Source organism: Camelus bactrianus, chromosome 22 (assembly GCF_048773025.1).
Source record: "Camelus bactrianus isolate YW-2024 breed Bactrian camel chromosome 22, ASM4877302v1, whole genome shotgun sequence".
In the NCBI taxonomy this organism is placed as follows: Eukaryota; Metazoa; Chordata; class Mammalia; order Artiodactyla; family Camelidae; genus Camelus; species Camelus bactrianus.
The window spans coordinates 23497892-23514724 of record NC_133560.1 but is presented as its reverse complement, the minus strand read 5'-3'; the positions used below and the strand labels follow the sequence as shown (position 1 = coordinate 23514724).

The window sequence follows — 16833 nt, the reverse complement described above, 5'->3', positions numbered from 1 at the left end:
CAAGGAACTGAAAATGCCTCAAACCCCAAACAACAGGTCACAAGGTCTGAGGTCTGGCTAGGGAATCATTTATTAATGGTCTTCCCAGAAGAAATAAAATGGAAATCTGGAGAAAAACAAGGGTACAACCAACAAAGAGAGCCCTTTTCTCTTCCAGGAAAGAAACAAATTCTGAACCTTCCATAACCTCAGCTAAGGAACCGAAATTTGCAAACCCAGATAAACATCTGGGCGGCTCTGGGTCCCTGCTTAGAAGCAGCCCACTTCCTGGGGCCTCAGCCCGCCTCCCGCCCCCAGGCCTCCGCCACAGGGAGGAGCAGGCTCCCTCCCCCACGGCTCCCAAGGGAGGCTGTTGACATGGGCAGGGCCTTCTGGGTGTCCCATGGGAAGCTGACTTCTGGTTTGGCTGAGGGGAGATTTCTGGGGCCCACCGCTGGAGCATCTTGGAGAGTAACAGAAGACCAGGGGGCACATAGGGGCCTGAGGGCTTTCTGGGGTCTGCTGAGGGATTGTTTCCAACTGTTTGGCAGGAACATCAGGCCCTTCTGGGGGCCGGCAAGCTCGTGTGCACACACACCGCCATCCCCCAGCAGTTGGGAAGCAGTCTACAAATCCCTCCAGGACTGCTCCCCTAGAGGGAGGTTCCCAGCCCCCTTTGGCGTGTACGGTGTGGGGCCCTTCCTTGCTGGCTTTGCTTTCCGGTAGCAGCTGAGGCGCTTGGAGGCCTCCAGGTCCCGATGGGCGCTCATGATCAGCCGGCTGCGTGGAAATGCATGTGAGCTGTGCGCCACCTTGAGACAGTGGGACCGCACCTCACACTGCACACCAGCCTGCTCAGACACGCACGCACACACACGGAGCCTCACATAGGCACACGCGCCCCCATAATCAGAATCGGCCTGTTTCAGGGCAGGTTGTGACCCTTCTAGACCCTCTTCAGAACCTAACAGCTCTGTGAAGGATGGGTCTGTGACACATTGAACGGGCTGAGGCCCAGGTGCGATGGAGGTTCCCGGAGGCCACTCTCTGGGGGGCCCTGGCCCACCCTGGGACCTGAGCCTCACCGCTGCTCTGGGCCCTCCCGCCATCCTCCTGTGGCCCTATCCCCTCCGCCCGTCAGGAGGATCTGTGGACCCAAGCCCAACCCTTACTTCAGGCTGGAGAGCTCGATGACAAGGCCCCGCACAGTGTCTGTTGCATCCTCCATCCTGGCGGCTTCGCAGGTCTTGATCCCCATTTGGGTCCTGGTGGGAAGGGAGGGAGAACGAGAGGCCTGACCTCACTGGACAGCTCCACCAGACTCCATCCTGGGGGCTGTCTTCTCCAGAGATGAATTATTTTGACAACTATGAAGCCATCATGAGTAGGCCCAGAATCCAGCCGCTTCTCCCACTGCCAGGGCCCTTGGCTGACAGTTGCCACAGCCTTCTTAGTCCCAGCTCCTGCCTCTACTACTATTTGAGCAAAGAGGAGGGAGATTTGTGTCTGAGTCTCTGATGGCCTCCATGCAACCCCACATGGATGGCTGGAAGTCTCCAGGTGGGTCCCAGGGAATGGTTCTGTGGCCTGTGAATGGGACAGGCAAGGGACTAAGACCCAGGTTAGCCAGTCATCTCAGGGTAGCCAAGGCAGGTGGAGCAGAACTGGAGTTCCCACAGTGAGAGCCTAGGAAATGCTGCCAGGCTTGGGTGAGAGGCCAGGAAGGCGACCCTCTGCCCGGCACAGGCTGTACACATTAAATCTGGTGGGTGCCGCGGCCACCCCTTCCATAGATACCAACATCGTGCAGTGCCAGCCCTTCCAGGAACTGCTCTGGGCACTGGGGAGGCTGCGTGGGACAAAACACTTAGTTTCCATCTAGTTGGGGTGGGAGCGGGGGCGAGTGAGAGGCAGACAATGAGGTGGTCAGATGGTAGAGTGGGAGGGGTAGAAAAAGACGGCAGGGAAGGGGTTAAAGTTACAACCTGTGGTTATCAGGAAGGCTGCCCCCCCCCCCAAGGAGAAGACATTTGGGAAAGAACATTCCAGAGCCCTAAGAAGTGCTCAGGGAATGGCCAGGAATTCCCTGTCCCCCCATGTGGCATGGAGGGTGGAGGGCTGTGGAAAAGGAAACCCAGCCAAAGTCCCGCCTCACAGCCCTGCACCATCTGCCTCACCTCCAGACCCCATCCCTTCCCTCCCTAACCCCTCCTCCACACTTGCAAGCCAGAAACAGAAACTTGGCCATAAATAATTGATAGGCCACCAATCTGCAGAGAAGCCAGTTCAAGTACAAAGTAATAGGAGAGGATGGTCCCCCAGTGCTAGCCACCAGCCCGGCTGGGAGAAAGGACACGAAAGGACACAAAGGAGGTGATGGTCTGTGAGAGGCTCTGGGGTGCGAGAAGAGGACCCTCCAAAACACACACACCCACACACACCCACACACACACACACACTCCACGGGCTGGAGGGACAGTGCACCCGGTGGCCTGCAGGAGGGAGAAAAGGTAGACTGCCTTGGGGAAACATAACCAAGCAGGAAATAAGACAATGGGAGAGGTCAGAGACTCCGGAGGGCCCGCGGGTGCCAGAGTGGGCATGGCCCCAAGCTCATGTGGGCCAGTGGTTCTCAAGCCCTGTCTGGGTCCCCTCCCCCTCCTCAGAGACTCAGGGAAAGCTCTGGATCGTCTTTGCAGAAAAATACACAATGCGCATTAAAACAACCCACAGAACTGTGGGCATCTCACCATCCTATGGGTCCTTGGGAGAGATTCTGGCTTGGGTACAGATTGCTGACCACCAGTTCTCCACCTCCAGGGAGCACGGGACATGCGCAGTTTGAAAGTTGGGACTTAGCATACTTACTGGACTGAGGAAAGTACCTCCGAGGGGAGAGCCAGGGCCCCCTCCATCACCCTCACCAGCAAAGTGGGAGCTCACAGGGCTGGGGTGAGGGGGAGCGCAGGGACTCTAGCACCAGGAAGGCAGCCACACTCTCCCCTCCCAGGAACAAGGGAGGACTCTTGCCAAAGCAAGGGTCCTGGGGTGGCCTCCCACCCTGCCTACCTCGGCTGGGCCTTGGCAAGAGGGCCTCCATCAGCATGTGGGCTGGTGCTAGGCCAGCAAGGCTCCAGCCCACTCCCTGCAGGAAACAACTGGAAAGAGAGAGCACACACAGGTGAACAGCCCAGCTGCGCAAGCCCTGCACGGGGAAGAAGTCACGCAGGGGAGGCTGGGCTTCTCCTCTGCCACTGAGGCTGGACTACTGCAGGGGAAGAGTGGTGTCAGGGAGGGACGCCTGACCTAGGGGCCACCAGCCCGGGCTGCTCTCACCCTCCCTCCTTGGAAAGAGAGCGGAAGGGCAATACTGGGCCTGACCCTGGGGTCCTCTTCAAGGCCTGCGCCTTCTGACGCGCTGATCTGTCCTGGTGCACGGCTCCATCCAAACAGTCTCTGTCCCTGACGACTGAGGCATGGTGCTGCCTCTGGCTTGCCCTGCAGTATCTAAAAGGGTAAAGAGAAGACCCTAGGGTGGGGGGTGACAGCAGCGAGGCGGACATCTGGTGTGGACGGGAAGAGGCCGGCCAGATAAGCCTCACGAGTTTCATGTCAGGAAAAGATTTTGCAAATATATTTTGAAGGGAAAATTCATAATTAATAGGGGGGAAGAGCCAGATAACCCTGAGAAGCTTAAATTTCAAAATGTCAATGGTGGTTTAATTTTCATGGAAAATGTCAGGCTGAATTGTGGAGGTGACATACATCCTTCTGAAAAGAGGCAGGGAGGCTGAGGTAGAACGACAGGCCCAGGGTTGCCGGGCCTCTAGTGAGGAGACCAAAGTCCTGGAGTGGGAGATGGGGTGGAGGGCTTGAGCTTGATCTGCAAAGGGCCCCCGAATCCAAAGGAATGGGCACAATGGACAGCTTGCAGCCCAGCTGCTGTGACTTGGGGACAACTCTGCCCCGAGACACTTCACAAAGCCTGGAAACATTTTTGGTTGTCACGTCCAGGGGAGAGGGTGCTCCTAGTACCTGGAGGGTGGGGGCTGGGGGTGCTGCTCAACACCCTGCAGTGCACAGGAGGCGGCCCAGCCCCTAGCACCAGCGGTGCCGAGGTCAGGACAAGGTGCCCGCTGTAGACAATACAGTTTTGGCCAACTGTTCATGGACGTGACTCTGACTTAAAATACAGGCTGATGGCCACAGATTCAGCCAACGTGCAGCACCATTCTTGGTCATGAGGAATAATCTTCCCCAAAGGTACCACAGCTCCAACCAGGGTAGTGTAAATGTCACAACAGAGGTGGCACTTGTATCGAATGTGTGGGGGCTGCCCCTGCAGGCCCTGAGAGGGACCTGGGAGCCAGCGTTTTAAATGACACTCTTTATGGGAGGCTCCATTGGCCCTGGGGTGAGCATCATGTCCCAAAGGAGCTCCTATGAGAATAAAACCTCACGCTTTCCTGGGAGGGCACCTGGGTTTGAAACCTGCCCATCACTGCTGCGAGTCCCTAAGTCCCCTCCTCTGAAGCAGTGCTCACAGCTGTGCCACAGTGAGGTCGACGGCCGTACTCTCCACCCACCTGTGTTCTGTTCCCATGTGTCCCTGCGCACCCGGCCTTCCTGCCAGGGGCAGTCTGGAACCTTCCCATGGGAACCTGCACCTGGGTCGCCTGACTTGTTCAGGAATGCCCGGTGTCAAAACAAAATGCGCCTGGGCGTCAGCGGCCTTGTCAGGACAGTGCCTCCTCCCCCAGCAGGCCTGTCGGGTCTGACCACCCCAGCTGTCTGCCGGGTCCCCTGCGCTGGCACTGCCGATGCCTTGGTGCTTTCAGAGCGCAGTGGCTGGCGGCATGTCTGGGAGCGCTCGCTCCTTCACCTGCTGGATGATGCCCAATGTCCCACTGCTCCCCCAGCCTTCCCCCCCAGGCACTACCCAAGGGGCCAGAGACTGTGGACAACTTAGCTCTTCTTTCCAAGTGAGGGGTTTGCATTTTTCAAGAGATGAGGCTTTCATGAGAGTTTCAGCTCTGCTCAGCACCTGAATGCCTCCCTCTCCCAGGCAATTGTTTTCAAATGCTGCATCTGAACTGCACTGTGACTCGTGTTCTCGCTTGTCTGTGATCACAGCAACGTGCGAAGGGCGGTACAAGGAATCTGAGGCAGGGCAGGGAGGGCTAGATTTCAAAAGTCACCGAGTAGGCAAAAGTCACAAGTGACCCTTGGCCATCCCATGGGAAGGCAGCACCCGAGACCCACATTCGCTCAGCCCAGCCGCACTCCCCTCCGCAGCCAGAACAGCTGGCTTTCTTCAGCTGGGCACCAGATGAAGTCCTTTGCCGTGTTTCAGGGCTGTGTCGTATGAAAAAACTCTTTTAAGTGCCGAAATGACATGGTACAAAACGCTCACTCTGGGAGTGTCAGGCAGGAATGGTGCTACTGAAAACTTCACAGAGGCAGGGACCACACCTGGTCTGTTCACTCTGGGCTCTAACATCTTAAAGCAAAAACAGTTCTTTTAAAAATTAGAGTTTTAAAACAGGGCTGGCCAAAGAAACAGAGGCACACTTGTGAAGCGACTTGGGCTCGTGTTCATTCTGCAGCAGGATGGCTGAGATGCACCTGTAGAATCTGGCTGACCTGAGGGCAGACCCGGCCTCCTCCCCTCCTGGCTGCCTCACCTTGCACAGGTGTCTGACCTTCTCCAGCCTCTCAGCCACACCCAGTGTGTGGAAAGAGAACCACCCACCTCTTAGGGCACTCAGCTCAGGCTCAGGTGAGCCAGGCAGCGGCCAGGGATGTGGTGCTTTCTCAGGGGGCAGGGCCAAAGCAGGGAAGCCACCTGCCCTGACAGGTGGTGGCCAAGGGCCAGCCCAGGCTCAGCAGGCAGATGCCTGAGGAAGCAAAGCCCCTACAAATTCTAGCAGACAAACTAAATTCCATGTATATGTTTGAACAACAATCATATCGGGGACCCCAATGACCCTAAAGATGGGAAAAGGTTCCTTCCGGTTGGCAAGTGAAGTCCCCTCCCCCAGGCCCAGCTTTGCAGTCACTCTAGGTCACCCCTTTAGGTCGGCCGCCCTCCATACACCCCTTGGGAACCTGCAGCCAGAGCAGGCACTGAAGAGTGGGGGTGGGGAGCAGGTGCTCCAGGGGTTCCAGCTGGGGTAGCGGGCGGAGGGGAGGACCACCGTCGGCTCTGCCTGGGCTGACAAAATACGTCTGTGTCACGTCTTGGGGCTCTTCAGCTCCCACACAGAAGGGCCCCTCATAGAGAAAGACAGGCCTGTCTTGTCCTTTCCGGAAAGTCACTGACTCCACACCCACTGAAGCTGTGACTCAGACCCCTGAACTCACCTGCTGTCTGAACAGACCGCCACCATGTGCCCATCTTCCCCCCACTGCTGGGCAGTGTGGAAGATCGTGCCAATTTGGAGCTTGCCCTGGGACATCTGGCTGTAACTCAGGGAAGCTCTTACCTGCTCAGGTGGGGCCTCAAAGCCAGGGGCTTCCAGGGCATCCTGTATCTGGCTGTCTGGCAGGAAGTCAAGCTCCATGGCTGGGGACCACCCCCAGATGGCCGGGTCTGAAGAGTCGGGAGGATGTTCCGGCTGGCCAGCTGGGGTGTCTGGGCTGCCCTGGTGTGCCCCAGCATTCCACGGAGGGCCGTCCACTGCTTCTCTGTATACTGGTGAAGCAGTGGCTCCAAGGGACAGACTGAGCCCCTTGAGGTCTTGTTTGTGGCTCTGGCTCCCTAACTCAGCTGCCTTTTCACCCACAGGCTGCAACGGCAAAGGCAGCGCGCACACATCTCCCAGCCCCTCTTGATCTGGGCTTAGCACCTGTGTCTGACCTACACTTGGACCCATTTCCCGGGCTAAAGAGCTAGAATCTCCAGCACCAATTGTGGGCTCCTGGATCTCACGAGCCAGAGGCAGGGAGGCTGCAAGGCCGCCTGGGACATCACCAGGGGGCTTGTCCTCTTGCCTTGCCTCCCCTCTGCCTCCTGTGGTCTCCCCAGCGAGAGGCGTGCAGCTGAGTAGGGCCCCACTGAGGCCTCCATCAGGAGCCTTCCCACTGGGAGAGGCAGGCACCCTGGCGCTGACCTCCCTGTCTGGCTTGGCTACCTCTGGAGCCCTCTGTTCTGGCTCAGCAGGGTCTGTGCCCACGTCTGCAATGACAACGGCTCCAAGTGGGGAGTGTCTTGGGCTGCTACAGCTCCATTCTGCCTCCCCGCCAGTCCCGCTGGGTGTCTGCAGGGGGTCAGGAGGGCCCTGGGCTGCAGATCCCAGCACTGGGCCCGGAGTGTCCTGGCCCAGGATGCCATCTCCTTCCTCCTGGTGCTCCTCAGGCAGGCCAGCCCCTGCTCCCCGTTGGGCACCTCCCCCGTGGGGGGCTCCTTGGTCTGGCTCCTTCTCTTCAGCATCACTATTTGGCAGGTGCCCTGTCTGGCTGTGATCGCCTGGGACACAACCCTCCTCCGTGCTTCCACCATCTGGCACATTGGTCCCTTGCTCTGACAGGTGGTCCTGGCTGGCCCCCCCTGAGGCTGAGGACATTGTCCCCCACTTCGGGGAAGCGTTGGTGGAGGCTACAGGCTCAGGATCCCCACTGCTGGGCACAGGCATCACAGGGTTTTGGCCATTGGGCTCGGGGCAGGTGCCATCTGCCTGGGTCTGGTCTCCTGGGTCCCTGGCCTCCTGGAGAACAAGCCCTGGGGACCCCTCCTGAGGCTGGCTTCCAGCCTGCTGGTAACTGGGCTCTGGCAGTGTTTCCTGTGGAGAGAGAAAAGACTCAGTCTGGAGCCTTCAGTGATCAACCGCCCTGAAGATTTTTCTGGTCATGACTGCCTCTGTACAAAGTCTCAGGTGCTCCGTGGATGACAGTGCACCCAGACAGGGATCAGAACCAATGCCGGGCAGGGCTTCGTGCCAGGGGCTGCAAGGTACTGGAAGCTCAGGAGCCCCTCCTCCTACCAGCTCCTTCTCCCCACCAGCACGAGTCATGCGGGGGCTCCCGGGAAGATCAAGGATAGAAAAACCAAGGAGGTCCTGTGGATCACACCAGGGTCATCAATTGCCTGGTGTTGCTGATGGATCAAGTTATATTAACATGTTACCACTGGGGGATGCTGCGGGAGGGCACACAGGGGCCTCTCTGTGCTGTTCTGTTTTTGTGGTAAAACACAGACAACCTAAAATTCACCATTTTAATCATTTTAAAGTGTACAATTCAGTGGCATTAAGTATATTCACATTGCGTGCAATGATCACCACCATCTGTCTCCAGAACTCTTTCACCTTCCCCAACTGAATCTCTGCTCCCATTAAGCACTAACCCTCCCCCAGCTCCCAGCAACCCCAATTCTACTTTCGTGGACTCGGTAGAATTTGACTACTCTAGGGACCTCGTTTAAGTCGGATCATATAGTATTTGTTGCTTTGTGACTGGCTTCTTATTCTTCGCCTATGTCCTCCAGGCTCAACCATGCTGTAGTATGTGTCAGAATTTTCTTCCTTTTAAAGGCTGAATAATATTCCATTGTGTGAATATACCACATTTTGTTTACTCATTCATCTGCTCATGGACCCTTGGGTTTCTCCCACCTTTAGGCTACTGTGAATAATGCTGCAGTGACCACAGATGTACAAATATCTGTTCCGTTGTACAGCTGTAGCACAATTTGCTCATCTATTCAGGTGGTTATGTGTTTCACACTAGTTTGTTCCTTTTTTATTGCTGGGTTGTGTTTTATTGTTGGTGTGGATGGACTATGATTTCTCCAGCCATTCACTCATTGAAGGACATCGGGGTTTCCCAGTTGGAGGTGATTACAAACACAGCTGCTCAGAATGCCCACCACTCACTTTTTTAGGGGCATGTGTTCCAGAGACAACGTGACCCCTGGAGCTCATGGTGGCAAGGACAAGAGCACACTGTAATACATCCCCCACTCACCCAGAAGCCTCTGGTAAGCAAAGGGGTTCAAGGGTAGAACGTGGGCTGCCTTTCTGAGTCTCACTACTTTCCTGCAACCTGGGGAAGAGAGCTCTGGCCTTGACAGCTTCAGCGCAGGCACAGCTGTCTGAACACCTCTCACAGGCCTCCAAGCTCCTGGCACAGCACCTGTCTGTCCACAGACATCTATAGCGCTGAAAATGTGGAGGTGGGTGCGGAGATACAGGACTAGCCACTGCCAAGGAAAACCACAGTTGAACTCAACTGCCAAGGTTGGGCCAAGAGGCAGAGCATCTGTAGGGCCCAGCCTGGCTGATGGTAGGGTCTTACCGAGCTGAAGGCCCCACTCCTGAGGTCCTCTTCCCTCCTCTCTGCTTGTCTTGTCACTATCTTCCTGGGTTTTGCAAACTGGGGGACAAACCTCCCAACTGAGTTCTGTGAACCAGATACAAAAAGAATAAAGCAGCAATAAAGATAAGGGAGGAATGAGGCCTCAGAGATAAAACAAACAGTAGAACTGGTTTCCTTCTTGCAGTCTCAGACCCGGCCCTTGCCTTCCTCCCCAGCACATACTCTCACCAGCAGCTGTTGACGATGAACAGAGACAAGAACTCCAGCTTAAGGGAGGCAGCATCTTTCGTACATACATGAGGCCATAAAACAGGCTCACCTGGGAAGGAGGAAAGGGAACGGGTTCCTTTTCTGGTTGCCCGGGGAGCCTGGAGGGAGCTCCTGCTTCCTTATCAGGAGAGCTGGGAGGAGAAAGACAAAACAGAGGAGATTCTGAAGTCCTCCTAACGCTACCTGTTAAATTGCAGAATAAGACAAACAGAGAACGAAATCCAAAGGCAAAGTAGTGCTCAGGGTCTCCTAAGAGGGTGGCCCTGGAGCGCCTGCTTGTGGGGGGAGGTGGGTAAGGGGAGCAGCGCCCTGGGGAACATCGGACTGCCAAGAAGGGTACCGAGTCCCACGTCCCAGATCAAGCTGCCTGCTGTGGTGGCACTTTACTCTTACAGTCCCAGGAATTGGCTCCTGAAGTCAGAACAGGAATTCTCATTTGGACTGACTCTCCAGCCCCCAACTCTGCAAATTCTAAAAAGTCATAGATACAAAAATACACAGTGTCTAAATAAATGGGTGTATTCATAATCAATGAAATGTGGAAGCAACCAAGATGGCCTTCAGTGGGTGAGTAGATAAATAAACTGGTACACACAGGCAATGGGACAGTATTTTGGTGCTAAAAAGAAATGAGCTCTTAAGCCATGAAGACACATGGAGATACCTCAAATGCACATTACCAAGTGAAAGGAGCCAATCTGAAAAGGCTACTGTATAATTCCAACTATTTGATATTCCAGAAAGAGCATGCTATGGGGACAGTGAAAAGATCAGTGGTTTCCAAGGGCTGAGGGGAGAGATGAACAGGCTAGGATTTCTACAGCAGTGAAAACACTCAGTGTGATACTAAGTGATGGATACATGTCATTGCACTTTTGTCCAAACCTACAGAATGTACAACACACATAATGAACTTTAAAGTAAACCGTGGACTGTGGGTGATTATCATGGGTCAATGTAGGCTCACCTTGGTGAGAAATGTACCATTCTGGTGAGTGGTGGTGGTAACGGGCAGGCTATCCATGCTTGGAAGTGGGGGTGGGGTAAGTGGGAAACCACTGCTCCTTCCTCTCAGTTTTATTGTAAACCTAAAACTGCTCTAAAAAAATACAGTCTTTAAAAAAAAAAACTGGTGAGACTGATGGTTATAGCTAAAGAAATGTGGCTCTGTATATTGTTAAAAAAAAAAAAGGATCAAAATCTGGAACTGAAACTTCACGATTTCAACTTTGGAAGTGGAACAGAAAAAAAAGCATGAGGACACACGGTAATAGGCTTCAATTGTGCCAAGAGGGGTTATGGAGACAGAATCAGTCTAGATACTGATAGCAACCGTCTGTTTGAAAATTTTTAATTGGGATGGGTTGTTTGGGCGGCTTCTGGAGTGCTGGCAAGATTTCACTGCTCAACATAAATGTGTTAAGCTGACTGCTTTATGTTGGTTTTTTTCTGTTATATTTCTGTGCATGCCGTATTTCTTAATAAAACATCAAAAAAGCAAAAACAGAAGACAACAGCGGGAATCCACGTCTGTGGATTCTGACTAGTCTTATGGACTCAGCATAGTGGGCAGCAGCCGCGACCCCAACAGCCCTGTTGGCTTCTCCAGGAGTGACACAGCGACACTGTTGTGTCTGTCTGGGAGAATGGCTTACGTGTGACATGTGGCCCCTCCTTCATGCCACACATACAGCAGGGCCACCTTTACCCCTAAGATGGCAAAGACCTGAGATCAGACAGACATATACCCGAGAAAACAGCTCTGTCAGTTGGATTGCATGCCTCAATTTTTCACTCAGAAAATGTGCTAGTCCAATCCATGATGCTTTTACTGAAGACTTCAGGGAGCAGGAACCTGGCTTCTCCCAATTCCTGCTAACCCTTTCTACTTTGCTACAGTTACATGTGGTTTAACCCTGTGGAGACTAAGTGGTTCTCCAGATCTTCCTTTTCTTTCCACAACCCCTCTACTATGCTTCATTAGATATTTTCTGAAAAAATTAGGGAACTAGGAAACCTCAGTGGTGAAGAGCACAGAAGCCAGACACAGCCAGAACCCCAGCCTGCCTTGTACCAGCTCAGTGGTCTTAGGCAAGTCATTTGACCTCTTGAAGCCTCAGAGTCCTCATCTGCCAAATGGGGATAAAAACCCATGTCACAGTGCCATGAAGATTAAATGAGATGATGTGTGAGAAGTATTTATTATATTATTATAGCTAATAAGCATGCTGCCTGGAACATGAAGATCATTATTCTCTCTTGTGGGTTACTATTTCACAGACCCACGACTCCTTCAGTCCCCTCCTGATTAAGAGGGAGCATGGGATAACTATGGATTTGACCTGCAGGCAGGACAAGTTGTATTCTGTAACTAAGTGACCTTGAAAAATTCAAGGTTTTCCTTGCCTGTGATTAAAATATTGACTTTTTTTTGCTAGAGGGGAGAGTCCCCGGAGCAAAGCTTTGAGAAGCTCAATCCAAGAACACTGAGCCCCTGATGGGGAAGCATGGCCCTGGATGGGTCATGTCAATTGGTCCCCTCCCCTTTGCATCCACTGGCCGTGACCACTGTCAGCAGAGAGGCTTGCTGGAATGTTCCGAGCCACCTACCTGGGGGCTGCCTGTCCTGGATCCTCCCTGCTCTGCTCTGCAGAGGGAGCGGGTCCTGATCTGCCTGCTGACTCTTCAGGGTGATGCAGATGGCCCAATGTGGAATTCTGGGGGGCCCTATCAGAGTCTCCTCGCCTTGGGTTCTTTGGAAATTTCAGAGGACGGATTCCTTCTCCTCCTAATTTAGAGACAAAAGAAGATGAAGGGGTTGGGGGTAGCAGGAGCAGGCACTGCCATGGCTGACAACCAAACACATGAGGGCCACTGAGGCAATGTGAGCAAACTTGTGCAATGGGCAGGAAATTCTTGCTCTGATGCTTGCCTGGAGAGCAAGAGATGGGATGGAATCTCATCCAGGTGGGACCCAGGAGCTTACATGACCATGGGATGCAAAGGCTTTTTATCGATTGACTAGTCATGACTGATGCTGGATCCTGAGGTGACCTGGCCTGGCTCGGAAACACCTGAGACAACCTGGCCCAGCTGACTGTCTCTCTGAGGAAGTGGTGAGAGGTGTGTGCTGTCTCCTGTGTGTCTCAAATGTCCCTGCAGAGGGGCCATCCTTGACTTTTCCTTAGAGCAACTCCTCCCAGGCCCATGCTCCGTTTTATTCACTTCACATCTTTTCTCTACAAGTATCTGATGTACTGGGTCATTTTCTGTATCTGATGTACTGGGTCATTTTCTGTCTCCCCTACTACAACCTGTTCCATGCAAGGAGGGGCCTTATCTTTCTCACTCTCTGCTGGGTCTCAAGCAGCTAGGAGAGCATCTAGTAAACCGTTGGTGCCCAATAAATACTTGGTAGACAACTGAATGAATGCACATGAAAACAAAGATCAGTTCCCAGGAAATGCAGACAACACTAAATTATGTACCACTCTGGCTTTCCATGACGCTTGCAGAATATCCATCCTAGGAAAACTGGGACCCAGAGTCATCAAGTGCTAAGGAGGTGACTTCTCCGCTGCCTCTCGGTCCCTTATATCCCCACAATACCTTTTCCCATCACTGAAAGCAATTTAGAGCTTTAAAGGCACTTATTAACATCCATTTGTTGAATGAAGGAAATTCCCTTACACAGAAACTGCCAGTAGTGGCTGGCTTGTAAGACCTCTTCATATCTGGCCCCAACCGAACCATTTGTCAATAAATAAATAAAAAGGGTTGACTCTAGTGAGTTCCATGCCAGACACTGTCCTGAGAACTCAGCTGTGTCATGATAAAACCCTGAGGTAGGGTCCTGATGTTATAACCATCTTACAGATGAGAAAGCTGAGGCACAGAGAGGCCAAGGAAGCTGGAATCGGATCCAGGCAGTCCAGCTCCAGAGCCTGTACACTTAACAGTACTCGAGCATTTACTGAGCACCTACTGTGTACTGAACTTCTGACCAGGCAGCAAGAACAAGAAGACAAACCATATCCAGGTCTGATTTTCCTGGAGGTCAGTCACATAGACGCCTGCCGGCGTCAGCTCCTTACACATCTTAAAATAAACCCGTTGAAGGAGTTCCCTCCCCACAACATTGAATGGCTAGGGTCTGCCTTAGCATTCATTCAGTTTTTTGGGGCTCCACTAGACCACAGTGGCTTTCCTGTAATTTCTCCTAATTCTGTCAGTTACAGTTCTTGTGTGCCCATTTAGAACTTTACCCAACTGCTGTGCGTTTGATTAGCTCTCTCGGTGAGAAGCATTTTTCTTCCCACCCTCCCAACTAGATCTTGAAGCTGTCAAGGGTGGGAACTGAGTCTGCTGCACCCTTTGATCATTGCCCTGCTCCCACCCCCATCTCAGATACCCACCCAGCACCGCATCCAGAGCAAGGCTCCGACGAATGTTTCTTACACACATTCCCACCTTGTGGTTTGTCAGAAAATGCAAAAATACAGCGGCTTCATTTATTTAATTTCTTAAGATGTTTCCTTTGTTCATCCAATGGACATTTGTACCAAATAAAAAGGGAAAATATCAACAGACGTGAAGAGGCTTCCATTTCCTTCCTGTGATCTGTCCCCACCGGATTAATTTAAGAAAAACTAACGCAGAACCTTGTGTTCAACACCAAAGGCCAAAGACATCAGGGGGGAAAGGGCTCCTTTCACCCTCTGCCAGAATCATCTTCCTCTCTCCCCACCCCATCCAGGACACACAGAAAGAGCTGTCCTGGGCCAGTCTAAGGTCCACTGAGCTGGGGAGTCCACTGCCAAGAGAGGCCCCAAATGATCTGCTGTGGGTGGGCCTGGCTGTCCTCAGCTTCCTCCTCCAAGGTCAGAGGAATTCCTGTGTCTCCAAGCAGCCTGCTGCTCATCTCTGCACAAAACATCTTCGATCTGTTGATAAAATTTCTTTCCTGTCCCACATCTTGGGAGAAAAAAATGAGTGCTACTCTCAAAGTTCATTAACCACTCACTGGTTACTTCTAAATTTTTGAGAAATTTAAATTACCTCAGACAATGACAGGGAAATGGAGCTATACTATGTAATACAGGGTAAGCTTTCCTTTCCAATGAGGAAATTCTACACGTATATTGACAAGTAAAGATGGTCTTGAAATACACAAAGTGAAAAACAGAGGATGAAACTCAGTATGTGTGATGATTCTATTTTCCAATAAAAACCCTGTTATTTGTGTATACAAAGGAAAAGTCTGGAAAAGTAACAGACTGAGGCTCAGTTCCTGTTTGTTTGTTTGTTTGTTTTTTATGTTCCACTATATGGTCGATCATCATCTTATGGTGGTGGGGGATGTTAACATTTGGGGAAGCTGGGGAAAGGGTAGACAGAACTCTGAATAATTTTTGCAACTTTTCTGTAAACTTAAAATTGTTTCAAAATGAAGCTTTCTTTTAATCTGAAAGGATATTCATAACAGCAGCATATGTTTGTGTACAACCATGAGTCTATTCTCGGCTTTTTATAAATTCTAATCCACATGTGAGCTCTAGGGCATGGTTCTCAACTTTGGTACTATTGACATTTGGGGGCCAGGTCATTCTGTGTCGTGTGGGCTGTCCTCCATATTCCACGATTTTGAGCAGCATTCCTGGCCTACACCCACTAAAATGCCACTACCCCCCTCCCCTGCCCACCAACACACATACATCCACACCAGTTGTGAAAACCAAAAATGTCTCAAGACATTGCCAGATGTCCTCTGGAGGTCAAACTACTTCCCCCCAACAGGTTGCAAATCACTGTTCTAACTGAAAGGATACATGCCCTTATTATCCCCTACTTATAGGAGGAAAGTGAGGCCCAGAGTGTCATCCGCCATCAGACAGTGAGACGAACCCAGGTTTTGGGTTCAAAAGTGAAGCACTTAGCCACACACCAGATGGCCTTACAGTACATCTCTATACATGTGACATCTGGGAGAGTGGGCCTGCATAGAGGCTGCACTCCTGCCCTGAAGCCTGGGGGCGTCCCCGAGGCTGTGGGGTCCCACTAAAGGCTGAAGGAAGTGCCACAAAGCTTTCACTTTTTACGGTAAGTACTTCTCCACATTTTATACTTTTCTACTAGCGTGGATTAAGTCACTGTTACAGCTGTTGCTGTTTTAAGGAGCTTGGTGTAGTCATATTAGCATTTCTGCAATAACTCACACTCCTCCTATAAGCAGAAGCAGCAATAAAGAGGTGTCAACTTAAACATCCAAATACCTGAGGTCCGAAGCTTCTTCCTCTTACTCATTTTATCCCTCCCTAGAGAAATCTGAAAACAAGGAACAAATTTTATCATTACAAGCAGTTCCTGTCCCTGAGTACAGACCCACTGACCTTGGCTGAGGCCACCCCAACCTCACCTGGGCCCATCTGGCTGCCCCAGGGGTCAGCTGGGCCCCGAAGAGGACACAGGGTGGGAGTCATAGCTATGGCTTGGGCTGTGGGTAGGAATTCAAAACTCCTCCATGCTGCAGAGAACAGAGAGGGAACTGCCTATCTTCTGCCCAGAGTCTAAGAGCACCTGGGCCAGGAGCTGGGGCCGTGGGAAGCTCTAGGACACTCCTTCTAGTCTCTAAGATGGAGCAGCCTGTGTGAAGCCGTCTCCCTCCAGGCTGGGGTACCTGGGGCCCTTCCAGGGACACCCCAGGACTTTCGAGGTGACACCTGGGGTCCTTCAGGGTCATCTGGGGACTTTAGAGGGGCCACCTGGGGTCCTTCAGGGGATGCCTGGGGCCTTGGAGAGGCAGGAGTCGCCACAGGTCAATCAGTTCCTTCCAGCCTAGGGGGCCAGACAAGCCCAAACCAACCTGGGCCACAGAAGTTGTCAAGGTCTCTCTGTCCTTATCAGGAACTGGAAGGCTATCTGGATCTGTTGGGGGAATAATTTGATTAAATTATTTGCGTAAAATCTTTTTGAAAAAAGAAAAGTCAAAGTTGGCCCTCACGGAGGCTGGGCAGCTGGGGTTCCAAGGCCCGAGCGCTGTGGACGCGGCTTCCGGTGACCAAGCCCACACTAACCCTACCCAAGGCACTGAAAAGTGAGGACTGCCCAGACCAGAACCGCCAGGAGAGGCCGCAGCTCGCAGGTGGCCTCGCAAAGAGAACCCAGCGGCCCTCACACCTGCAAACGCTCCGCCTCTTTCCCGCGCACTACAAGGCCCTATCGCTCGCGCACGCGCGATACCAGCACCGCCCCTCCTACTTGAGGACGCTC

At 52.6% G+C, this 16833-nt stretch overlaps 1 protein-coding gene across 3 annotated transcripts; it reads right to left on the bottom strand.

Annotated features, from left to right (window-relative positions):
• Positions 1-56: 56 nt before the first annotated feature.
• On the bottom strand, positions 57-16831 carry BRME1 (break repair meiotic recombinase recruitment factor 1). 3 transcript variants are annotated; one of them, XM_045516102.2, is made up of 11 exons: positions 16741-16831; positions 16427-16488; positions 15837-15888; positions 12175-12352; positions 9614-9695; positions 9274-9378; positions 6465-7760; positions 3361-3486; positions 3049-3137; positions 1152-1244; positions 57-759 (listed from the first exon to the last, which is right to left on the bottom strand). In XM_045516102.2, the coding sequence occupies exons 3-11, from the start codon at positions 15865-15867 to the stop codon at positions 606-608; spliced, it is 2154 nt and encodes a 717-aa protein (XP_045372058.2). In that variant the 5' UTR covers positions 15868-15888; positions 16427-16488; positions 16741-16831; the 3' UTR covers positions 57-605. The 3 variants fall into 3 exon arrangements, with proteins under 3 accessions (XP_045372058.2, XP_045372059.2, XP_045372060.2); XM_045516103.2 differs by having other exon boundaries at positions 16565-16764; XM_045516104.2 differs by lacking the exon at positions 3361-3486.
• Between the last annotated feature and the right edge of the window lie 2 nt (positions 16832-16833).

Bases quoted from the DNA above. Each gene is read 5' to 3' on its own strand.
- BRME1 (XM_045516102.2), bottom strand. From the start codon at position 15,867: ATGAGTAAGAGGAAGAAGCTTCGGACCTCAG. The intron at 9,696-12,174 runs GTAGGTGGCTCG...TTCTCCTCCCAG, and splicing joins CCAGGACAGGCAGCCCCCAG to CTCTCCTGATAAGGAAGCAG. The intron at 3,138-3,360 runs GTCAGGCCCAGT...CTCTCTTTCCAG, and splicing joins GCCTTGAAGAGGACCCCAGG to TTGTTTCCTGCAGGGAGTGG.